Genomic DNA, 25,974 nt, shown 5'->3' on the forward strand with positions numbered 1-25,974 from the left:
AATCGTGGAGAATGGCGGGGGTCCGACGTCTGCGCGCATGGAAAGGTAATTCTCATCGGTCCGCTCCCGTTATCATAAACACCTGCGTTTCCCGGCTGCACAGACTCCCCAGATGGACGATATTTCTCCCTGAATATATGCGGAAACGGCTCCAAACTCAATCATCTTTAAAGCCGATGACGTTCGGATGTGTTCACAGCAGGTCCGTCGTTTCCCCGTCGGTGAAAGACACCAGTTGTTGCAGATTTATTGCACTGGACCCAAATGCTTTTGTGTCCGGACCGAGGATTCTGGATGCTGATGGGTTTTTTTACCCCTCAGCACTTGCAGCAAAAGTGAGCGAGGGGAAGTTTGAATTTGGCCAGTTGGTTTCCTTCAGATTTGAATTCCCCATATCTGGGTCAGACTGGTTTGTTTTAACTCATTATATTTCTTTAATTTAAACAAGGTGACATCTGGGGCCGACGCCTGAAGGCTTTTGGAGTCTGTCCTCAGATGATCCCCGTGTTTGGAAGTGTTGTTATCGGGAGGTCGCGGCCTCTGCGCCACACGCGCCGCCCCTGGCGGATTGACCTCCCCACCCGAGTTAAACAGCAGTCACTCCTCACCTCCTTCAGCCTGAGAGGCTCTCAGCTTCCCAGTTTAAACCATCGCCTCCTGTCTCAAACCTTCCCCGTTCCTGCTGCTGGCATGCTGTGGACGGACTGGTTGCCAGGTCTGATTGTCTGCCTGCAGCTTCAGGCGCAGCTCTGTGTGTGTCCAAGTTTGAGAAATACCAGCTAGGCGATTGCGTCTCTGAAGAAGGAAGTGGAGCAAAAAAAAAAAAAAAAAAAAAAGGGCCACTGAAATTTACAGTTCAGAAATAATCCAATTCAAACTCCACATGTTTGGTGTTACAGCCAGAGCACAGAGCTGTGTGACAGCGCCGTGTGTTGTGGTTTCCTCTGTCGTTTCAGCGTTTCCAGGGCGACATAACTCCTTCCTGTTGTATGGGAATGTTGCGCAATCAGATTTGATTCACCTTCAAAGTCGGTGCTTCATGAACGGATCAAGGTTCAAATTTCTTTAACACACCGATTGGGGGGAAGATGGGGGGGATCTGGAACCAATTTATGAGCCATTAACACACTCTGACTCTGGAGGAGTGGGAAAAGAGGATTAAAGAAGTGAAATTCAATAGAGTGAAAATGGATTAAAGGTGCTCTGGTGGTGAATAATCACACTGAGACGAGACACAGTTGCATCCGTTGGACCCTTCATGCAGGTATCAATGTTACTACGCAGGTTGCTGCGTTTGAGGGATTCCAGTGGAGCACAGAGAGCCAGTAGTCCCAAAAATAATGACCTCAGACGATTTGTTTACACTTTACAGTCTTCAGTTACAACCGGTTGGTGCTGATCCAGACAGAGAGGCAAACGCGTCTGCAAGGTGCATTTATAGTCCGGCAGCGTGAGGCTTTCAACTGACCCTCTCAAGGGACCTGCAGGAAATCTCCTGTCACGTTAGGACATGTAACACATATTTATCATCAAATTCAACCTCAACAATGTCGCAGGTAACGTGCACCTGACTGTGAGTGGCAGCTAACACACAAAAGGGTTTCACTTCAAGCTGTCAATCACGACGATTTACTTGTAAATAAATGTGAATTACTTTGTGACAAGATTGGACTAAAATGAATATATTAACCAAATGGTCACCTGCGAATGCCAAATATTGTTTATTGTTTTCTTTTAAAAATGTAAAAAGTGCCTCAGATCTTTCGCTTCTTCCACTCTGGTTCTTTCTCTGCTTCCTCATCTTCATCCGACTCCTCGGCAAACATGGGCTCTGGCTGGGTCCTATAGGAGGAGACGGGTCAACCAGTTCAAAACGGGAAATCAGAGACTAACTTGGTGCACAAGGAGAGAACAAAACTGCACATCAGACTATTTTTCCTCCAGTCTGAGGTGCCCACCTATACAACTATACATCCCTCTTAAACATTTATGGAAAATTAATGGAAAGACACTATAATAGGCAACAGTTCTAGCGATGCTCGGCTTACCGAGCCCAGGAAGGAGAGACGTGTGGGTGAGAAGAGCAGCCAGCTGGACAGGAAGCCCGTAAATGATTAATACCCCTTGTTTTCACAAATGACTGCTGCTTACTTTTTGTACGCGGGGGCGATCCAGTAGGGGTTCTCTGCGGCCTCCTTGGCGTGACGCAAGATGGCCTGTCGGGCGTTGCTGTCGTCCGTTTTATCCAAAGCGATATTTTTCACGATGAATGAAGACAGAGTGCCGCCGTGAGCTGCTACTCTTCCGCCACGACCTGTCAGGAAGCAGACGGAGCTCAGACGACGTACAGAAAAGGATTTCAGTGTCGTAAACGCTGGTATTTAAGGCTGCGCGCTCTCCTGTTTGTGAAGTACTTTGCTGTTTTTGGCTGGTTGAGCTGTTGGAGGAAAATATCACGACCAAGGTTCAGATATGTGGATTTCCTGCTGCCGGCGGACTGTTTTTGGGAGCGACCAGCCTGTTTATATTGCTTGCAAGCGTCAAACCAAGCAGCAAACATCACGTCATTGCAAAAGCAGTGAAACGCTGCCGGGACGCTTTAATGTCATTTAACTGTGCTGCATGGTTAATTAAAATAAGCCCTGCGATTTTAATTATCATTTCGAAAACACAATCTTTTTTTTTAGCCCTGCTTTAGTTTTTTTTATAACCGTGACTCATTTGTCTCAGAATCATCTTAATGTTAATAAGCAAGTCATCCACAGATTGTCATCATCATCATCATCGTGTACCTATAATGCATGGTCTGCTTTCACTGTTCACCACAGGTCACCCTGGTGACCGAGCCGTCACTCAAAGCTGTGTACTCCGTGTGTCCCAGTCTGACCTATGATAGCTGCTTTCCCTGTAGATTTGGAATGTGTGTGTCTGACCTGGCATCAGAAAAGTACAAATATCTGGAGGAGATCAGCCTAAAAGGCTCCATCTGGAGTGCTACGACAACAAGCTTTGGGTTTATTACCTGAATTATGAACTGAGCTGCATTAAAGCTACGTTAGCTAGCATCTCAAGTGGACCAGAGCTAAACAAATAACCAGAAATAGTCGAGTCGGGTGACGTACTTCTGTAGAAATTGCGGTTTTGTGCCGTTTCAGTGGCAAACTGTGTCGTAGTCATGCGTCGATGCGGTTTCTGCCGACACATTGTAGTGAAACCCAGACTGTCGGACCATGTGGTCGAAAGATCAAATGGGTCGTTCTGTCCCGGCAGTTAAAAAATACGAGGCAACAATGAACCTTTTTAAAAGGCCAAGAGGGAGCAGCGCCGCCTTAGCTCCCCACTTCTTTGGGATTGCGTAATGTGGAATCACAACATCAACAACTGTGGATTCGTACATCTGTCTCAGACAGAAAGAAGCATTCATCTAGTTAAGAACATGACTAATAATATGCTTAAAATCGACTGCCAAACTACGTCTGTGTCTCATTATCACACCAGCATTGCAGTGAGTTTTATTTTGCTTGGTATCCCAGAGACATCAGTTAATTTCTAGATTTGTTTTTGCTTGTTGCCTTTGTTTTAATTTCTAACAGTTAAGGAAGAGGAAAGGTTGGAAACTGTACCTGGTCCAGCCACGGGAGGCTCTGGTTTGTGGGATTTCTTTGGGTCGAGTCGGTCCTTCTCCAGCTGTTTGCGTGTGCTTCTCTGCCGGGCCTCTCTGAACATGGGTAAGGCGTGGGCTGGAGGAACGGGGAAAACAGGGATAACTCATCACAGGACAGAGCTGCTGTCAGCGGCTCAAACTGAGCCCTGCACTTCTCCTACTGCAGAAGATCCAAACCCACGAGCACCTGTTGACCTCTGGTGGCAGCGGTCCTCTCGTGTGCGCCTTCTGCCTTGGTGCACGCTAGCATATTTATTATTTCACATCACTCTGTGCCTCTTCACAATTTTGTTAACAATACCCCAATAAAAGGCCCCCAGCACTTAAATCCACGAGGGTGTGTGTGAGTGTGTGCCCGAATACGTTTAAATGAGCGACGGGGGGTGTGTGTAAAGCGAGTGTGTGCTCTGCTCTTATCCCCGAGGTTACGAAGAGACACTTGTAGGGCGAGATGGAGCGAGTTTCCATTCAGCCGCAGCGTCGCTGTTGGCCGTTAGTACTTCTCTTCCACGCTACATTAAGCAAAAAGGTTACTGTTAACAGATTCCCTCGATTTTCTCAATGGGCCATCGCTTGTTTCCTGTTCCCTCTAATTTTCCAGTGCCGGGGCATCAAGTGCGTCACTCACCGCCCGGCGCAGTCAAATGCCTGTCTGCTTCACGCCCTGTTGACATGGCGAGGAAAATCACATGATGCCGCTGTGTGAAAAAAAAAAAAAACCCTGCAGAAACCCAAACAGTTGCTGTTTGGACTGGTGTTTGCAGCCAATCAGGGAGGAGGCGACAGCGGCTGCTCTGGACCGGGGCGGAACTGTGAGCCACGCGGAGAAGAGATGATGGCCTCGTGGGTTGTTGATACGACGGGATGACGGGTGTGTGTGTGTGTGTGTGTGTGTGTGTGCGGAGATCACGCCAGCAGAAGTGGGAGAGGCAGCTGTCCCTGGCGTGATCCGGCGTGACTGCCGACCACATGGCCGCTGCGTGTCACAGTGTAGCGTGGCGGACCAGCCACTCATCCACAACCTACTTCATCAGCTAATGGGCCCTTAAAATCACTGTCCTCACAGAGCTCCCCCCCCCCCCCATTACAGGAATGAGGCCGAATTATGTTGGGAGCTGCTTGTCTGCTCGTCGCACGATGAAGCTCATGTCGTGAATCGGGTCTCAAGTCCGCAGGTTTAGAATCCAGTGGATGCGTCTCCAGGTACACGATGAAGGAAAACTTACGTGTGATGATGTAATCTTGCGTTAACGCCTCCGCGTGTTTGTCTTTCCGTTTGCTTTTCACCACACACAGCATAGCCCCCCTAAAAAGCCAGATGTGATGGTGAGTATGGCCTGGCATGACTTAAAACACATAAATGAGGAATTTTGGACTCTGGCACGTCATAAAATTACCAACTTACTGGCTTGACTCAGGGAAAAACCATCAAGTAGACCTACCTGTGGCTTTTAACAGGGTCATAGTAGACTTTGGCCAGTCCATTCCCAGTTCCCACCATTATTTGGTTTAGTTTTGGGTGCCACAAGCAGCGGATGACGCTCTGGGGGGGAAAAAAAGATGTGTGTTGATGTTTTGTTGAACAGCCGGGGTCAAACCTGGATTGTCGGCCATGTTTATAGTGATGCTCCTGCTGTGTGACTCAGGGTGCTTGTGATATACTGGGGATCACTCCCAGCATGCTCTGCTCTGTTAGTTGACTATATTTGGATGTTGAGGGCTGGATCCTTAAGTCTGTGTATGACAGATGGCACATTGCCAATAGGAAAGTGTGTGTGTGTGTGTGTGTGTGTGAGAGAGAGAGGAAGGGAGGGGGGCAAAAACAAAAAAGGGCAGAAGAGGAGTAACCTCTTATCACAGTGATGAAGACCGCCATAGGCCGCAGCGGAGGACATTTCTGCATCCACATTATGACATCACAGGCGAGGGCAGGGTTTTTAAAATGTGGAACACATCATAAATACAGTGGTGGTGACAGAATGGGGGGTGGGTGCAAGTATGACTGGGATGTCCGCAGACCGTGGAAGGGAAAGCAGCTTAGCGCCCAGCTGTTGTGCATCCCACCAGGACACCAGGAGAAGAAGTCACAGTCGCACACCATCCAACGCACGCACGCACACACACACTCAAGGGGATGGACACATATCTGTGCGTCCATGTCATGCATTGGTAGTTTTATGATTTATTTATTAGGCACCAACTGGTGATCCATTTAGATTTAAGTTGTCAGTGTCAAAGTTAATAACTGTCACCTTTAAAATATATATATATATATATACATATTGTTTTGGTTCTAGAGTGACTTCAGTTGGAAGCCGCTCTGTTTAAGTTTGTTTTAAAATGATATGCATAATATCTGCAATAGGAGGCCAGCAGCTCTGTGGAGGTCACGGGACAGATGATGGTTAATCTGCTCAACCAGATCAGGCTGCCTGTAATTGATCGAGAGATCAGGAAACGCTTTAAACAGGATGTGCTTAACGCTGAGCCTCGCATTCAAGTTCAGAAATCCCACATTTGATATAAACCACTTAATACGCAGGAACATAAATACGTTGGCGCCGCAGATAAAACACTGTGATCTGTTAATTTTAATACACAGTGGACAGTTTTATATGCGTGATTAGGTCTAACAAATGCGTATTTCATTTCATTCACATAATAATCCCATAGTTTAACCAAGCTCTAAACCTCCGGTCGACACTGTAAAGACAATGTTGTTATAATAACTACAGTAACCGACCGCCAGGTAACTGCAGGCTGGTGAAACTCGGAACCAAACAAAACTTCCTGTCATCGGTGGAACGAGACAAACAGAGCGAGCGGAGGTGCCTAAAACGGAGCCGTCCAGAGGGGCCCACCCCAGCTGGATCTGCTGAGAAACCCAGAGCCGAGCAGCGCTCGGCTCAGTCCGCTCAGATTGCTTTCCAGATATTCCGAGCGGTGTGTTTAGACTCTCGGAACCCCTGTTTACGCTTCGCCTCCACCCGATTACATCACAGCGGAACGTTTAATCATTCGGTTCTACGGTAGCAGCTTTCTTTGTCTGATCAGCCTGAAACGCCAAACAGTGTTTTAGAATAAATAAGGCACCAGGATGGTGCGGATGCAGAGTTCACAGGACAGGAAAAAGCCATGGCAGCTGTGGTTCTCGTTAGGTTAGGTGGCTGCTTATTGGGTAGAAATGTGGGCCCTCCCCTTCTACTCTTGGCTGGTTTATCCATATCTGTCAGGAAATGACAGAAATTAGCACTGCAGCCACACAGTGAGTGAGTGAGCGAGTGAGTGGAAACGGGACAAAGAGCGGGCGAGTAAATCGTATAAACTGCTTTGGCGAGTGGAATCCAATCACATGCTCGCTGCTGTGATCGTCAGCAATGTCTCACCTGGTTATTGCCCCGTTTGATGGACCAAAGTAAGTGTCAGACATAAAACGAAACAGCATTAGCTTCTCAGCACAGCGTGGGGTCCAGGTCCGGGCTGGTGCGGTCTGTTTAGTTAGAAATGATTGGTGGTCCTTCCTTTCACTTGTCTGCCTGGTACGCCACTTTAAAAAAGGCTGCACTTAAACGTTGGGAGCCGTCGGAGAAGCAGGTGGCTGATGTAAACACAGTAAATAGCACTTTCATCAGGGTCACTGAGGGCATGTCAACCAGAAATAACCAGTACGCCTCAAAGTCATCAGACTCAAAAATTAGCAACTGTCAGACACTCAAACAAAATACTTCATGTTTTGGTCAGCTAATATGAACTTAGGAACTAGAGTATTTGTAGAAAAAACCCAGAGATTGGCCACTTTTCTGAAGTCCTCCAAGACGCCAACGCCATACGTGGAGGTATTAAGGCTCCCAGGAGATGGAGGTCACACAGGAAGAGGCTTTTAGTCAAACTTAAATCAAAGCTTACAGTTTTTCACAAAGGTAGATGGTGATAGCAGTGAGAAGCCAGTGGAAAAACCACTTCCAAATATTTACATTCTTTGGTAAATAAGTAAAAGAAGAGTAACGACCACAGGGCGAAACAATAGGGAAAGACTGGTTTAAGTGCTAAACACATCCAGAGGCTTTCTCTGCTGCCTGGGATTCCTGGAATCAAATCATCATCAAATGTCTTCTCATCTTTATATCTTCATGTTGAAGTACTACTACACGTTATTTGACCACCTTAGAAATGCAGTAAAAAGCAGAAGGCTGAGCTCTGGACTCAGAAAAGAACATTATCATTCATCTGAACTGAGCTGCTCGAGCCCAGCGACTCGAAAATGGTATTTTAAGATAAGGACTTAAACAAAGAGCAGACTTCATTACAACTATATTCAACTCTGATTAAATAAATGGGTCACCCAAAGCCCAGATTGTCCTCCCCACTGCCCGATCGCAGGGGTGTGTATTTAGCGTTGATACCGTGCCAAAGTCTGCAGCAGCTGGATGACAGAACGGAGGGATGCACAGACACACAAACCCAGCTTCTGTCTCTCTAAAAAACATTCCCTCTGTGGCCATTAGCGGTGGTTACAGCTCTGTTATGAACGGCGAAGGGCAGCATCTCGCTCCCCTGCTTCAGCACCAACGGCTGCCTGCTGATTTTTGGAGATACGGGATCAGTCAAAAGTGCAACGTACGCTCACACATGTGACAGCGCGCCCGCTCCCCATGCATGTGGATGGAACATAATTAAATTTTGGGTTGCGACTCAAATGCTGCGCGCATAAATGTGTCAGACGCCACGCTGCCAACGCTTTGTGGGAATGACAAAAGGTCACATAACTCCACTTTCCGCCTTTTTCCCTTTAACCTTTTCAAGCAAAACTCCTCTCTTCTGGTTTTTTCCCCCCAGATCGTGCCACCATCGGTCTACATCCAGAAATATGATGGCTAACAGACCTCAGGTACCAACGCATCGCATGAAGCAGCTGAAGAACAGGCAGGGGCAGAACTCACAGCGTTGGTGACCTCTATTTCATGGACTTTCTGAAAAGACGTTCGGTCAAAGAACGCCAGCTTCCCGTTTCCCTCGTCTTTCTTCACCGACGTCCCCGTTATGACAAGCCTATCGTCTGGGCTAAAACAGCAGTCGGTCCTTACAGGGATAGACAAACACCAGCAGTTCAGAATCCAAAGTTGCCAGTAATCAAGACCTGTATTCAAACTGAACGACTTACATTGCGAAGTAGTTGGTCAGCCCCGTGGCCACGTTCACGGGTCGCCTGAAGTTCCGTATGTCCCACACTTTCAGCGTGTCATCACCTAGAAAGCAGAGGGAGACATCAGGTAAACTAAAAATGAGGAGATTTACTCTACGGTCACCGCAGCGGTGCCGCCATGAGGTTATTTACTTGGCGAGACAAAAGTAAATACGGCTTTGCTTCACTGTCTAACAGGGCTGGAAGAGTTACTTTTCATTTACATTGCAGAAATATGCAAAGTGAAGGGCTCTCGCTCTGAGTTATTCCTGTTTGTGTTAGAAATCTTCTGGCTGGTGTCTATACAGAATTTCCTATTGTGGGCTTTTTCCTGATATTTTCTTGGTGGTGTTTGGTTTTACTTGCTTATTCTAGAGGAGTTGAACCTAAAACCTTTCGAGAGCGCCGGACCTTTTATGAGTTTGCGTGATTGAGTAAACAGGAGAGTTTGTTCTTACCTCCACGTGAGGCGAGACTCATGCCGTCATAGGAGAAGGCGAGGCACGATGTGTCTGATCCTGGAATGTGTGCTTGCCGACAGTGAAATTTTGTGTGGACCTAAAAAGACATAAAAAGAGGTCGAATACCTCCATTTAATACAGCGTCTGGTATCGTTTACGCTTTCTTAGTGATGTGGTTTGATATTAACCGGTAATTAACCTGGAAAGGCACGAATAAGTGCACGGCCAGGTTAAACGCCGTTCCATTAATTCATGTCATGCACGAGGTCTAAGAAAGTATAAATGTAGTGCAGATGTGATTTACTCCTCTGTGAAAACAGTCCCACCGAGGTGAAAACTGAGCAGACGCAGAATCCGGTTTATTAACAGATCAGTATCACGTCATTATGAGGACTTTAAGAAGTCCAAAAAACGATAAGAAGGTATAAATCATCGGTTTAATAGCCAAAATATTAAATGGAGCAGCGCTGCTTTCTGTCTGCTTAAACAAACACCTACCCTTGGTCACTACTGATCATCATTAATAAAGTTTTATAATCTCCTGATACAGAGCAGAATGCAACTGTCAGAACACCACTTTAACAGAAGAGTCATCTGCCCCTTCAAAATAAGAGCATACAGGACAACCGGCATCAAACCCCATTGGCTCCGACGTCTGTCCGACACTGTAAACCCAATAAATGAACAGACTTTCAACTGTTATTCTGAGTCCAGTCCAGAGCAAACCCGATCTGCTGCTTTTACTTTGCGAACATCACATGCTGACAGAATTGGCGGGTTAAAAAGTATAAAACAACTAAATATTTGTGATAACTTTATAAACTGGACAAGAGCCACGGGAGAGATTTGCCTCACCGGACCTACTTATGGTCCTTAACTGCTATTCAAGCATGCCAACACACTCATTAAGTCATTTATTTGCACCGAATAAGAGATTTTAGCTGCAGCTGCGAGGGGATCTGCGTTACAACGCTGAGAGCTGGTCTGCACGCTGCAAACAAACACGCCGCGGCATCAAGGTCTTCGTCAGGCTAATCGTGGGTTTACTTTTGCCCTCGTAACCATCTCCCCGGCATGCTGCTGTATATGAGAATGTGATCTGACTCAGAGCGGCTGTGACCATCAGCATGTATGACTGGAAACCAAGTAGGCTAAGTGACATTTCAGCCGAGGGTCATTGTATGGAGGTGAGAACATACTGATTACAAAAGCCAGAGGGGATGGAATCCAACCCTCACTGCTATTCAGGGGCTATATAAAAGATAATGTGTTTGTTAGATTTTAGGGGTGTCATTTAAGGACATTTGGAGATTCGCGAGGCTGCACCATTGGAGAGAATAACTCCCCAGCAGGCTCCCCTTGTGCAAACAGAGATGTTTAAATCCTCGTCTAAACAGCTGTTTCCAACGCTGCCAGCCTTTCAGCGGACTTTCTCAAATCGGCCCGAGCCGACTACTGTACTGTGGGGGTTGTGTGAGAGCCAAAACTGGAAGGAACCCAACTCAATACCCCCCCCCCACTCTTTCTCACGCACAAAAACGAGCGAGCCGAAAGAACGACAGAGCCAAAGCCTAAACCTGTGGGGTTGTTTTTTACGTCAACATAACCCAAATCCAGTTAGAAGATCCGTCTGTAGACATGGGAAACGCCGTCTTGTTCCGCTGACATGTGCTTCAGTTTCACCTGCGGAACCTGAGAGCAGCGATCGATCATTAAAAGGAGCCGTGACGCAATAGTCTGGCAAGTAGGCTGGCTAACGCTCAAACAAACATAACCTTGGTTTATACGGCTACATTTTCATTAATTTTAAACGTAATGCAAATAAATCAGTGAAAAGAGAATTGCAGCAATACAGGCTTTTGACTCCGCACTGGATAAGGACTTGGAATTGAGTACACAGTGTGGAAGACAGATAAGATAGAAAAACCCTGAGAGAATGTTGGCAACAAAAAAAAAAGAGCACGAGAGTGCAGAATGAGTGACGTGTCCTTATGGGACGAGACGGAAACAAGGACAGCACTTGTAAAGTAATTGAAGGAACGTTATTAGCTGGACAAGGCAGATAACACGGTTACCTTGAACTGCAGATAACATGGATTATGCTTATTCAGACCTGAGTAATTTAGCCTCCCCAGCCTTTCCAGGAATAATTCCAGGGTTTCCATTTGAAGCCAATCCATTCTCTTCCTTTCATATCTTAGATTATCTTCCCATTTCTTTACGCGAATTAAGAATTAGCTCGAGAACTAAAAGTCAAGAGGTGAAATTATCTCATCAGCACTTTCTCTAATCTTGCAGCAGGTGTCAGACAGCTCTGACCTACTAAAGCGCAGCGAAAGCAGAATATGCACAAGTCGGATGTGAGCTACTTCATTCTGAGGGTGCACGTGCATTCCATTCATACAACAATACGCAGATTTATGGCCTTTTGGCCTCAACAGTGCGTGTGCAGGATCTGTGGACCCGACTCTGAGCATGAGGGTGGGCTGATGAACCCTTTTCTTGTAATTATCTTGTCTTATTAGCCGGCGCTTCAACGTCAAATTGTACAAACGGTGCAGAGTTGAGCCCGGACTTGTTTGCTTTGTCTCAGAGATGCGGAGAGGATCTGGCACAGAACGCAGAGGTAGGAGACCATAAATATGCTGGGAGCAGAGGACGACAAAACCTTGCACCTCAACATAAAAAGAATGCTTTTAACTGCTGCCACAGAATTTCTCACGTCAAATAGTAGGAAAAGTTAGGAGCCGTTGTTGAATCATTCCACAAAGTTTCTTTTCCTTTCTGTGACGTCTCTTTAGATTAACACCATCTGCTCTTTCCACAAACTGGGTTTTAACCCTTTTTATGTACTCCTCTTATGCTATCCTGTCCTCGGGGTCTGGTTGGTTTACACGGAGAGGAAATGTTTTTGGTTTATGTATTTAAGAAATATTCACTCATCCAACCAGACAAACGGGCCCGAGGAGGACCAGACAAGCCCCGCGTGTGCGATCCTGGAGTAAAAACATTTATTACATAATCCACCAGTGCTGTCATCGGCGTGTTCTCTGATTGTCTGTCCTGCAAACGCATCTGTCTCCCCTGGATTATCTCTAAAGTTTTCCCTCATCTTTGTTGAATAGAGATTTATGGAAAGATAGTCCATAAATCAGCCTCATCCACAAAAATCTGGGCATATTTTCTAAGACCAATGCCTGCCTGCACTGTGACATGCTTTGGTGGCTATCTGAGATGCTCACTGCAAACGTATACCCACTCCAGCTATTTCTAGAACATTTACTGCTGTTGTGAAGCTTAGGTGTTTATTTACCATCCTGATGTTGGCTGGCACTGCTAGATGCCACCATGTTTGCTTCCTGTGATAATCTACACAGCCGGTTTATGAAACTGGAATCCAGTGCACTCTTTCTCATGCACCCCTCAAGCCTTCTGACATCATCTGCAAACTGCGCCCTTATTCCTCACCTAAAATTAGCACCAATCAGCGCTTCGATGTGCATATTTGTCATATTATTCCATGCCTATGCTGCGTGCACCCAGGATTCACCTCTTCCCATTCAGCAGCAGAAGCTGATAAATATCTAAAGGAATAGAGGATTGGGTTTCATCTCGGTGGGCTATGATAACAATCTCCCACTGCGCCAACTGTTCCGAACCACCATTCCAAGTATTATTATATAAATACTGTCAGGTTCTTTGTCCAACTCCATACGAACCGCAAAGCCGAGACCGTTTTTACCGACGGAGCGTCTGATTTTGACCTCTGCTGCTGTGTGCGGATCGCGTGGCCAAACCGCACAAGTCTTTAAAAACAGCTGCTCTGATCTTTCATGGAAATCAACAAGTGGTGGGGACGCTGTGTGGGTGTGTGTACGTGTGTGTGTGTGTGTGTTGGACGCCCTCACCGGGTTCTGTGAAGACTGTTTTAAAACGTGGACGAATATGCAGAATATTCAAATCATCGCATTAGCAGCACCTTTTTAGGCCTGGAGGTCTGGAGAAAGGTAGATTTGTCTCTGCGGCAATTACGGGAATCATAAGCAAGTCACAACGATGGCTACATGGCCTGTGTCCAATGTAAATATTTAACCAGAGTGTCTATAGATATAATGGTGGTCCCGTATGATTTAAAATATTCAACACACGTTCGTGCCACTTTTTAGACCGCCGACAGCGAAGAAGAAAACACCAGTGGGCCTTCTCGTCTGGTTACAATGGTCTGCTTCTGTGTTGTGACCTTCATGTGGATGTTTCTCTGACACATACCATCCACCTAAACTGTATAGCAGAGCAGCCCCCCTCCCCCCCATCAGCCATATCACAAGGCTTTGGCGTGGCCTTCAAACCCAGCCGGCATCCCAGTCCAAGAGAGCATTCATGGGATGCAGTTAAACCATGGATGTATTAGTCCCAGTGTCCCAGTGCCAGGTCCCACAGACACCGTCCCAGCCCCACTGGAAACGTCTGGACAAGTCAGTGCAGTTTTGAGCAATAAAGTGGGAGCCAGTACATCAGGCAGGTTATTTTATATCTGTGTCTGTAATCTGCAACTGGCAGAGAGTTTGGCATGAATTATTCCTAATTAATAATCATTTAGAGTTTGTTTCCTTTGAATTAGAGAGCATATAAAGCAGGATTCACATTACATTTGGGATTTCACCCCCTGTATTGCTCCCAGACCGGGCGGTCCAACAAAACCAGCACATTTGGGGTCCTACTTTGAAGTCTGGAAACATCCAAGTCTACCAATGACATCATAGCATTCCCCGGGTGTCTGTGGTCATGTTTCTGGCCTGCGCCTCTCCACGCACCAGGTTTCACGGGGTGCGCACTACCTGGCAACCATTTCGACGCAGCCTTGTAATTCTGGCACCGACCCCTCTTGTCTGCTCAGAGAATGAGCACGCAATCACTCTGTGGCAGTCCCCTAAAAAAGACCTTCCTGACTCCCCCATTGCGGGATCAATCAACTCATGTCAGGGTTCAAGAGCACAATGTGTCAACCTCAATAGCTTCTCATCAGGCTGATCTTTAGATCAAGGTCGTGTACGTGATTGATTATGATTGATCTGCATATTCTAGCCATGAGTAATAGAGGCAATACAAGAGATTGGCCTCTACTGAGCGGGGGGAGGGAGCGGCAATAAAAGCATCGGTGGGCCAGCTCCTTTTTAGGCATGTGTCTGAATTCAAGTCAGCAGCACAGGTTGCTGATTAGGCCAGGGGGGCAGCGCTTGAATTCTTGAGCCATTCAGACGGGACAGGCTCCAATGGTCAGGCAACAGACACGACTATTGTAAGCTGCTACGCGAAACAGGGTAAATATTTAGTTTGGGAAAAGAGGGGTAATAAATGTGGAGAGCTTTAACCCAATCAGGACTGTTGCCCCGAGCAGGAAAGTCAGATGGGATTCTACCCCTCGGAGACACAACACAAGTAGGCATAGGACAAAAGAAAAGATTCGTCCATCTACCAACGTTTTCTGCGTCTTGTAATTAAAGTTGGCTGCTGGAGTAATTATCATGTCGCCTACTTCCCATTTTACTAATCTGGATAAGCCCTTCGCTCCAATCAAGCTGTTCCAACTCACTAACTGCAGTTTAATTGTCACTGTGTTCCCTTATGAAATAACAAGGGTCATTCGACCTCATCCACATATGGGGACGGACCGATGAAAACACTGGAGTGGAACAAATGAATTACAGCCCCGATGTGCCAAATACTTGAGGAGAAAAACAACAAGACGGTTTGCACCAGTACTGGACTGTTCAGCCCTCTGACGTTACTTTCCCATATTAAAATGAGGGTTTGTGGAGTTTTAGGCGTCACAGTTCAGCGAGCACAACTCATTTGTCATAATCAGGACAAAATATTCAAATAGAGAGTCCTTTGTCTCCTTAATGCCTATTCTAAAACCTAAATAGACTACAGATAGCTACTGTTTGGTTAGCTCCCTTCAGATGTCACAAAACCTCAGCTGGCCATTTCTCAAATAACTCAAGTGCGTGTAATTCACGTTTGGAGCCAATGTCAACCTTTGCAGCCGAGCAGATCTCGAAGAACGGAATGAACACTTTGATCGCTTAATTACCTAATTATCCAAAACTGGAAGATATACAGCGGAAAGCTGCAAGTGAGCCTCTCAATTACCTTTATGTAACACCGCTCGATCATCACACGTCACTTAATTTAGTTACATAATCAGGAATCGCGAGCGAAGCTACTGTGCTGCCTTACAGAATCTCTAATTCGGCTGCACAGACTCACCGTCCAACAAATGTCAAACATTTTGATTTCTGGTCAGTGTCGGTCAGCGACACATTGAACTCTGGCCTGTCTGGCGGTCCGGCGACCCCAGGTCACGGCCAAACAGACAGCTTGTGTTTATAATCTGCTACACATGCTACAGTGAGTTTGAACTCTCACGCTGAGGTTTCTGTCCCAGATCTGGATGGTGCCGTCCTGGCAGCCTGCTGCTATCAGCTTCCCGTCGCGGCTGTAGGTGCAGCACGTGGGCACCACCTTCTTCCCCTGAAAGGAGCGAGGTTTGAACACAGCTTTGTGCTGCTTCTCTGACTTCACGTCCCACGTGCGCACAGTGCTGTGAACAGAGAGAAAAGGTAAGGTCAGAGAGAGTTTTCAGCCATTGCAAAGGCTAAAATCATTTACGCATTACACAACCAGGACAGCTGAGGAAATAAATAATATCAATATAGCTTACTCTACATGTGACATGGATATGGAGGAAGCAGTTTATTTAAGTCACTTAAGTCTGGACTTCCACATTCTTTAAATTTCAAAGTTGAGTGGATGATGATCTGAGAACAGTGATGTTTAGATTTAAACAAGGTGGAACATTTCACCTTTGACCCCATTGCTATGACCTGTTGTCAGGCTTCACCCACCTGACCCGCCTCATTATTCTTACATTCTTGTATTTTGAGCTCGCAGTTAAACCATTTTCAGAGGCAAATGATGCAGAATAGAGGCCGAGCGATTAAAATAACAAGACTACAGACTAAGTTACCCTGTCACAGTAAAATTGACCTCAGGTGACCTCCAAGTTTATTTATGGAACTACCTGACTACACAGAAACATGTTTCTGCACACCTCTCACAACCCTCGCAAACACTCGTGTGAGACAGTGTGTGTCCACAAGTGTCTGTTAGCCAGCTTTAGTGAGCGTTCTGACCTTTGGGTTACCAGGTCACCAGAGAAGTGTAAACATGCAGGCAGGGCTGCTGCTCACAGCCAGGCGAGGATTCTTCTGTGGACAGCTCCAAAGTCACAGACACACACTCAACTGTGTTTAGATAAGTCCGACATTGTGATACAAATGCCAGCTGAAGACATATGGTCGGAGTGAGAGCTGGCAAGGCTCAAATTAAACTCTGTTTGATGCATCGTTGTGTTTAGGCAATGCTGTTAATAAATCACAAGATTGCTCGCCTGAAAAAAAGAGGATGCCGATGTCACATGGAATAAATTTGTCTAATACAACCTGGAGGCTGCTGCAGTTAAAAATAAGTGTTTACACATGCAGTTATGAATATTTATGTGTTAGGGTGACTGACAAAGAAATTGCCAAAGGACTGGATGAGAAATTGGTCCACCTGCTGCCTCAAAACACACTTGTCTGTCTTGTTTACAGAAGACGGGAGGCATCTGTCAGGCTAATAAAGAAAACATAACCTTTCATGCAGCGCAGAAAAACCTGGAACGCTATTTATCGTAAGGGCACTTTCCAAAACATGGCAGTAATGTAGGGCAGGCTCTGAGGGGGGTGGTGGCCCGGAGCCCACCGGCTCAGAGCAAAGCGCACGAGGCCACACAGCGTCACCTGTGAGGGGCCTCCAGGCTCCAAGATGTTATATTGTAGCAACGGCAGAGGGTGACAACACACCATAATCAAAAATAAACCACAGGTGCGGAATGGTCCCTTCACCTTGAAAAAGATTGTTTTTGCAATACATAATGATGATGAAAGAATGAAGAATTGGGGCAGCAGCTTTACTCATTTCCTGCCGCCTCCGTTTCCCCCTTCGCTCTTCGCCCTCATCTTCCCGCCGAAACGCCTCAGAGACCGAGAGGTGAATGTAATGAATGAAGACCCATGCATCCTCATTCATGCGTGTGCACTTTACGGGGTGGCACGGTTATTTGCACGTTTACTGAAGAATGACAACTCCTCAGACTCCTGATTTTATCTGTCTGTCGGGTTATCGTCCTGGTGGGGGGGTGACAGCTGCTGGGATCTCTTAGATAGATGAGGGGAGATAAGGAGGGGAGACAGAGGGAAAGAACAACGGGTTTAAAGTCAAATCCCTGTGATGGGGATCGACTGTTCGCCCTGATAGCCAGTTGACTAACTGTCTCACTAGATTAGGAGGGAAATCTTCCATTCTCGTCCCTCTGGAAGATAAAGTGAGGAAATACCAGAAAGATTTTGGAGAACATGCAGTGGCAGTCAAGCAAGGAGGAAGATAAATGCTCAGAAGCAGTGGAGAATGGGTGAAATACAGCTGAAGGTAAATTAACAGAGGTGTTAAAAGCCTAAGAAGGACAAATCCAACCTCAAAACTGTCCAAACGGGGCAGATGGGACCACACAAAAAGAGAAAATCCAAAATCAGACGAGATTAAATCAAGCAATCTGATTGATAATCTGACTGATTCAATAAACACTGAGCCCCCGGACTAAAGAACCAGAGGCTGCTGTCAGTCAAACAGTCAACCATGAGTGGAGAGTGAATACGCAGGATAAATGCACTCTTTCAGGGGATGGTATGTGCGTTCCTGCGCAGGATATGGAACAGTTGCACTGTAAGGAGTCAGACTGGAGCTGGACTGTGGATGAACTTGGCGTGTTAATGGTCCCTCGACATGCTTGGAGTCACTGTGTGATGTCTGTTCAAACCCCTCATCCCCATTCTGTCATGAATCTCGCACTCCCTTTCTTTTCCCCTCATTACTTCACTAAAAAGGTGCTGCCTTTAACCATCACAATATTTGACAAGAGACATTTTATTTCTCTTGTCAAAACCATTGTTGGATGATCAAAATAGTGACTATTATTGTCTATAATGTGGTCATGTTTTGGGCACACTAGCAGACGTTTCACTGCAGTAGCAGAACATGACACGTCCGGTAGCCTCTTCTTTAATACCGCTAAAATAAACAAAGGGAATCCCTGGTATTCAAACTTCCTGAGAACATTCCTCTAATTGTGTGTATTGGTGGGTGCACATGCACATGTGCGTCTCAGGATTTGTGAAAAGCAACATCTGGTCTCAATTAAGAAGCCGCCGTTTGTCCTGTCCGCTGCTCTGCCAGCTGAAGTTTCAGTGAAATCTTTGAGGTTTGATCGGTCTTTTGGGGGAAACTGTCATAATACATAAGCAAGATTTAGCCACCTCATTTCACCCAAGCCACAAATGCAAGGTATCCCCCAGTGTTAGTCACGCTCTAACACGTTTATATGAAGTGGTGGGTTTTGTTTACCCTTAATAACCTTTGTTTAAGAATTTTCCGAATGTCAAAATGTCAAGGATTTTGTTCCGTATAGGGAAAAAAAAAAAAAAACTGCAGCTTGCAAACCTCAAAGTCATATTTGAACTTTATTCAACTGGCGAAGAAATGCTTCCATGGGGAGAAAAGTAGACGCAGCACGTGTTGCCTTCACTGTCGGAGAAATAAATCTGTGGATTTCAAACAGGTGTTCGGTGTTCCAGCAAATAGTTTAAGTGGCTAAGTGCTTACGAGGAAGTTGCCGCCCCTCTGATAAAACATGAAAAATGTTGGACTATATTTAAATGGCAGGACTTCATGAAGAATGAGAGAAGAATCTGAAACGAGCGTCTCAGCAGAACCGTTTCAGAACCTAACGCTCATTGTGGAGGGACAATCGCCTCCACCCTGCTGCTGCATTACTACGCTTCACCAGCACTCCCCTCTCGTGAACTTCCTGTCAGCAACAAAACGCAGAGGGTGGATAAATGAGATCATTCAAGAAGCTGGGAGGTCGTTGGTATGAATAAGCTTCCATACAATTAGGGGGGCTCTTTAATTAACGAGCGGGCCGGTTCACTGATCACACTTAAGAATCCTTTTCAAATAAACGCAACAAAAGGTTCACGAGGAAAACTGAAAACCTGCGTGTTGGTCTGGCGTTTAAAGAATTATGGGAAGCAGCAGACACCCACTGGTGCTATTTGCCATCTGATGAGCGGTTCCCAACAGTGTGGCCCCTCACTCGCCTCTTCTTCAAAGGACGTCAACGACATGGAGGGAGCAGAACCCGTCAGGAGGTGGTGAGGCACCGCAGGAAAAAAGGAAATGTTGTCTGAGGTGAGCCTCAGGCGCTCTGGTCACTCGCACCGATTTACTCCCAGACACTTTCAAAGCTTGTAAGGAAGGACGTGGGACTGGGCAGAGACGAGATATCAACACGGACACCACATGTTTACTCCAGGTCTTGAATGTGATGAAGCAGTACGTCGATACCCCAACACTCTGTCACAGCAAAGACTTACAAGAAGAAGCTGTCAGCACCGACACAGAGAAGAACATAACCCACCACATGTTCCACCACAATGTTCACTTTCCTCCTCACCTCCCCTCCTAAGTGTTTCCCTCCGTCCTCCTGTTAGCGGGCCGCGGGCAACACCCGGCGCTAACGTGCCAGGGAAGACTTTCAGAGCCTGAGTAAGAGCTAAATAACCCAGCCTCCACATCTGGGTGCGCAGTAACGCTGGTAAACACTGGAGCCAGGTGTTTGTTTTGCCCTGGTGATGACAGCCACTCGCTTCCCTCGCTGCTGCCCGTCACTCTCACTTGACTCATCGTGGTGTTGCCGCTCAAGGTCGCACCTTTTCAGTAACAAATGCTCATTCCCACTTGTGTGCGGGGCAAAAGGTTACGGGCGAGGTCAGAACCCACAAATTCCCCAGATGAACCAACAGCAGGAACCTACGGAGGAATGCTGTTCTCGTTGCAAGTGTGTTGTAAATTTAATCCCGTCATGGTTTTTCCTCAGCAGAATCAGGTTTCTGCTTGAGTGAATACAATCTTTATAAGGTTCAGGAACTATGGGATAAAGGTTGGAGAGCTCAGACACATCCAGTAGATGTGTCCTTTTTACTCTTCACAGGAAGAATCCAGACTAGAGGATATTAACCACTTGACACAGGAAGTTCCTGTTCACTCAGAGGTTCATTTAAACATTGTTCAACACTCACCCATCATTGGAGCAGGTCATGAACTCCTCTTTAATCTTGGGGTGCCAGCAGCCACCATTCAGCATCGCTGTGTGGCCCTGAAATGAGCAAAATGTGAAAATTAACCAACTGTCCACTAACTAGGTAGCTAGGTAGCAGGTAGCTTCCAGTCAGCACACACTCTCTTTCTCATGTACCCCAAAGGTTCTGTGAGGATACACAATCTGTCTCTGCTTAGACCGAACCTCCCCATGAGGAAAACGGTGTTTCTGTAGCTTTGACTCCTGGACCTGCATCACTCGTACGTTTGCCTGAAAACCTTCTGTGGAGAGTGAAGCTGTGCAACAGGCTGCGTCTGGGCTCCAACCAACACGCATCCCTAACCTGCAGGCGTCTCCTCTGCTGGAATTCCTCTTCAAAAGAATAGATAGACCAAAAAAAGTGGCCTCCGCCAGTGTTTCAGGGTTGCAGAGAGGCTTCAGACATGACGTACTACTATTTGACAGGACCCTTAACAAAGCAGAGCCTTGCATGAGTACAAGTTGAGCAAATGTCAGTGGTATTTGTGTGCGAGGAAGAGGGGCCTGCCTGTTCACTGTCAAATACTAAAAGCACACCACTTCAATAATCAATAAAAAGCAAGTGCAAGAGACTAATAATACGCTACCAAGTTGTTAAATTTCATGGCAAAAAAGGCCATTGCTTTATAGTGGGTCTGAGGCTCAAAGGGGGCACGAGTGGCTGCTAACACACAAATATTAATCAAGTCAGAACACAGAAATGTTCCTGATGAAAGCTTCAGGATGTGATGGAGGTGATTCTCCTTGATTTTACCGACAACGAGCTGACGTGCTGTGTAGCGCCATCATTTAACAGGGACATGTCGGACAAGCTTGTGTGGAACTGAGGAAGCAGGAGAGTAATTGTCAACAGCAGAGACATAATTATCACATGAGACAGCTAATCGTCTGGGGCACCATCGGCACGCCAAAACACATTGCATTGAACCAGTCGCACCAGATGGGACTGAGCAAGAATACAGGACATCCTGGAAAACACTTGCAATCAATGGGCCTTCACTGGTACAAGTAATTCCTATGGGTGGTATTAACAATGCCTAAATGGGCTGCAGCTGGTACACATGGTGGTTGACCGCCAATACTGTGTACTTCTACACAGTGAAATCCAAACATGGCCGTTTCATTAGGATTCTCCTTTGTAGCTGCAGGTACAAGCGAGACGTGAACCGCGACACTCCTGAAAACATGTGCTGTTCCTCTCCCTGGAGACAGCCCGCAGCCAGTCACATGGTACAAACCATTATCCTCACGTCCAAAACAATGAGACATGTTGGTGGCTGCACCTTGCTGCCATTACGCATTGGCAGGATCGACCCGCGGAGCAGCCGAACATCCGTCCTGTGTTTAGAAATACCACTTACTCTTGGGGATGCATCTGTTACTATAGGAGAGTAAACATTTCCTTCAGTCTTTCCTTTAGGATTTATCCCTTCTTCTTTGCATCCCCACAGAATCTAACATCCTATTCTCTCTGGAACGCCTTCGCCTGAATTTGAGACGTCGACATCATCACGAATGATGAAATCAAAAGGTTAAAAAGACAGAAGCAAAGCCACATATGTAGCACCACCTCACCTTGGTGTTGGCCATGTCCACAATGTACTGGTCTCCCTTGATACACTCCATGACGTTGAAGCCGTCCCGGTCCAACACTTTGGCCTGTGCGTTTCCAGAGGCCACCAGGACGACGTCGCCGGTGATGCTGTACTGCAGCGACTTGATCTGGTGGCTGATGGGACACACGGCACATGTTCAATCTCTTCATATCGCCGCGATGCTGATAAGCGCCGTGCTCTGCGTTTGCACGCCACCACCCAGTTGTGATTGTAAAAGTCTGTTATAACACTGTTATATAAGCAGCGTTTAGTCCTTCAGATGGTTCCAAAACAAAAACAAATATAGATGTAGCTATAGGAACAAAACAGCAGAACATCTGATGTACATCTGATGGATGTTGCTTTGATCTCTGACAGACAATGGGAAATAGTTAAGTTCAGAATTGAAAACAATCATAACACACATGATAATCAGAGGCAGTGATGGGAAATCAGCATAATGAAAAACAAAAACGCTGGTTATTACACAAAAACGCTGGTTATTACACATATTCACCACCAGCGTTAACTTTGGAAGGCTGATATCAGGACGCGGAGGCAAACGTAAAAGCTTAATGGCTCTCGTTCCTCATTGCCATAACACAAATGGCCGTACAGGAGCAGAAACTGGACCTTGAGGTTCTGTCAGGCCATTTTTCTAGAGCCTGTTCATCGTTCCAGCATGCTAACCGGTCACCCTGTAATCACATTAAATGTTGCATCCATTTCTGTTAATAAGCGGCGGCCTGCTCCAGATCACCTCACCGATTCCCACAACCAAAAAAAGAACTTGATCTCTGTTGATGGAACCGGTGAAACACAGAGTAAACACACACAAACACTCACATAGCTCGGCCATCTGCTTTGGAAAGGCTCATTTTGAATGAAAAGAAGAGGATGCCACCGAGTTAACATGAGGCTCAATGAAGCACAACAAATGTGTGTGCGCGCTGTTTGTGTAGACTTTGGCAACCATAAATGTAGCGAGTGTGCTGGATGTTTGGATGAAGCTAATTTGCCACATGTTAAGCAACTGTGTTGATATTCTATGTTTCTCAGAAGTGAACTCACCACTCACAGGGCTGGAGCGATCGGAAAGCCTGCAGGGCCTGGTCCATGCCGGCGAAATCCCAAAACTTCACATCATAATCGCACCCTCCAGATACCAAACGGGCACCAGAGGGGTCTAAGGCAAGCGCCGATACCTGCGGAGACAATCAGCGTATTTAAAAACACAAAGCTCAACAGAGGTAATCACACTGCCAGGCGGGGGGGGATAAGGAAAATATTTAAAGTTTGTTTCGACCTAAGTTGTTTTAAAAACAGTAATCAGCGCTGGATACCACAGTCGCTTTCTACTGAGGACAAAGAAAAAGGAGCTTGAATCTGAAGCGCGTTCACTGACGCTGCTACAGATGAATTTCTAAAGATGCTCAGCTTCATTCAACGCTGGTCTCCGATACTGGATATTTTAGGGTGCCTATAATGTTAACTAAATATTTCAAGCTACTTATGACAAATAAAATATGTCTTAGCGTTCTAAGGAATGGTCTTAAATGAATTTCCACTGAGGGACTATTTTAAATCGGGGAGTGCTTACTGTCTTGGTGCCGTGCTGCAGAGTGATCTCATGGCTGTCTGGAATCTTCTTGACAGGATTCTAGATTGGAAAGATGCGCAAAGGAAAACATTGAAAGACTTAAAAGGACCGAATTGGGTGTGCAGTTACAGTTCTAGACTTAATTCCAATATTAAATTAGATGTGACATTTTCACTTCAAAAGCCTGCATATCTAAAATCCCTGGAGCCAAAGTCACCAGCTGCAAATGGATAATGAAGAACAGTTGTGCTGTTGGATGTAAAAACGTAGATTCTCCGATATTTCACTCACGTTGTAACTTATACTTGTGTGTGAGGCAGTGTAAACACAGTAAAACAGCAGCATTTTATTAATGCTATATTTTTTAATTTTAAAATGTGTTGTTGGAGTGAGAAAAGCACAAAGTAACAAACTCCTGGTCAGTAATTCGCTGCTTGCGGGTCAGACTTGCATGTGCTGCCATCTTGTGGTGAAACTTTAGAAGTACCCCTGACAAGAAGCTGGCCAGATTTGAGCCTGTTTAGTGATATTTTGACGTTATTATCCCATTTACACCCAAATAATCATCTCTAACTGAATTTTCCCTCATTGCATTTCATCATTAAAAGCATTCTTAGGAATAAATGGTTAAAGTTAAATGTTTCTGTGCCTGAAATCCCAGAAGGGGATTTGTGCACAATTTTTTTTTTTCAATTTTCAATCTGTGCTTTCGGTCAATGAGCCCTTTATCAAGGGTCTGACACCTATCACATTATGGGACTTACATCATCTTCATCATCTGAAGCCTCGTCATCATCATCATCATCATCATCACTGCCTGTGTCACCTTGTTTCATCTGCTCATCGAGATATTGGGGAGGAACTGAAGGACCAATCAAGTCAGAGTCCGAGTCTGAATCGCTGCTGCTGCTACTGCTGGCACTCTGTGGTTTTCTGAGAGGGTGAAAATGTTTTTAGCCAAAAAAAATAAAACTAGAATGTTAAATTGACTTCAATAATAACAATCAAATTACTTGAAGGACGGCGCTGCAGGGTTTTTTTTCTGAGGGGGCGCCGAGGACTGGACAGCTGTGGAGCTTTCACCTGCCTCTTCCTGCTCAAAGGCTTTGTGTCGCTCCTCTAAGGAAGCAACAATATTGTTCAGGTCAGACACTTCTCTTGACAGAAGAACAGATTAAAGGACTGAAAGCCAACCTACCTAACACCTGCTGACTCCTCTCAATGGCCGTTCGACGGGTCTGTTCAAAAATGGCTTCCAGATCAAATGTGCGGGCCTTTTTACCTGGAAGGGAAAAAGCCATCTCAGTCAATCACTGACACAAACAGCAGACGTTATAATAAAGCAAAGGAAACTTCTGTACATACCAAACCCAGAGAATCCCATCACAGATGCTATTTCTGCATCACCACTCATTTCATCTGATACAAGAAAAGAATCAAGTGTGATCTATTTACTCAAGTACCATACTGCAACGCTAGACTTTCTTTAAAATAATAAGTTTTAGTACACTTGACAAATGAGTTACATAGATGCATAGCTATTGAGAATTGTCTTACTTTTAGCTTCAATTGGAATATTTGCGAACAATTGTGACGACTGAGACTTCTTGTTTATACCTTCTAGGCATAGATTAAATTTAAATTTGATTCTAAAGCTCTGTGTTGTAGAATGGGAGAAACAGTAAAGAAAACTACGTAGATCAGGCTAAGCTAACAATATATAGCAAAGACGCTAGGCTCTTTTCTTTGACAGGATAAAACTCCTGAGCTGGTAAATTAAAGTTAGCACAGAGATATTGTATAATATAGTTTCACGTACACGCAATAAAGTTTACACAAACATATAATAATTTAAACTGCCTGATAGATCTGTTACCGTTATTCATTTTGCTAGGATCCATGTTTTCAAATACAACGATGCTCTTTAACCTCCGGAAGTTTTTGGCTTCTTCTTCTTCGCTTGCATTAACCAATTAAGTACAACTCAGCGCCATCTAGCGACAACATTGGGAATTTTGAGCACCAGCCAGACAACAAAAATAAAGAAATGTCCTTACTGCAGTACACTAAAGTTGCACGTCTGATTCCGATTCAACAACACCAAACTGTGATGAGGGATGTATATATAACTGTGGGTCAAAGAAACCATTTATGAACTGTATAAAAATAATGA

The 25,974-nt window shown here is 45.6% G+C and overlaps 1 protein-coding gene across 1 annotated transcript; it reads right to left on the bottom strand.

Annotated features, from left to right (window-relative positions):
* Nucleotides 1-1,356: 1,356 nt before the first annotated feature.
* On the bottom strand, nucleotides 1,357-25,747 carry wdr70 (WD repeat domain 70). The gene is made up of 18 exons (XM_003965500.3): nucleotides 25,678-25,747; nucleotides 25,167-25,220; nucleotides 25,000-25,083; nucleotides 24,815-24,920; nucleotides 24,566-24,734; nucleotides 23,802-23,861; nucleotides 23,273-23,406; nucleotides 22,182-22,335; nucleotides 20,548-20,624; nucleotides 15,737-15,911; nucleotides 9,305-9,404; nucleotides 8,826-8,910; nucleotides 8,605-8,743; nucleotides 5,107-5,207; nucleotides 4,891-4,970; nucleotides 3,624-3,740; nucleotides 2,152-2,314; nucleotides 1,357-1,842 (listed from the first exon to the last, which is right to left on the bottom strand). Exons 1-18 carry the CDS (start codon nucleotides 25,700-25,702, stop codon nucleotides 1,755-1,757), a joined length of 1,911 nt encoding a protein of 636 aa, XP_003965549.2. The 5' UTR covers nucleotides 25,703-25,747; the 3' UTR covers nucleotides 1,357-1,754.
* Nucleotides 25,748-25,974: the final 227 nt, after the last annotated feature.

The sequence above is a fragment of the Takifugu rubripes genome, chromosome 6, assembly GCF_901000725.2.
Source record: "Takifugu rubripes chromosome 6, fTakRub1.2, whole genome shotgun sequence".
Lineage (NCBI taxonomy): Eukaryota > Metazoa > Chordata > Actinopteri > Tetraodontiformes > Tetraodontidae > Takifugu > Takifugu rubripes.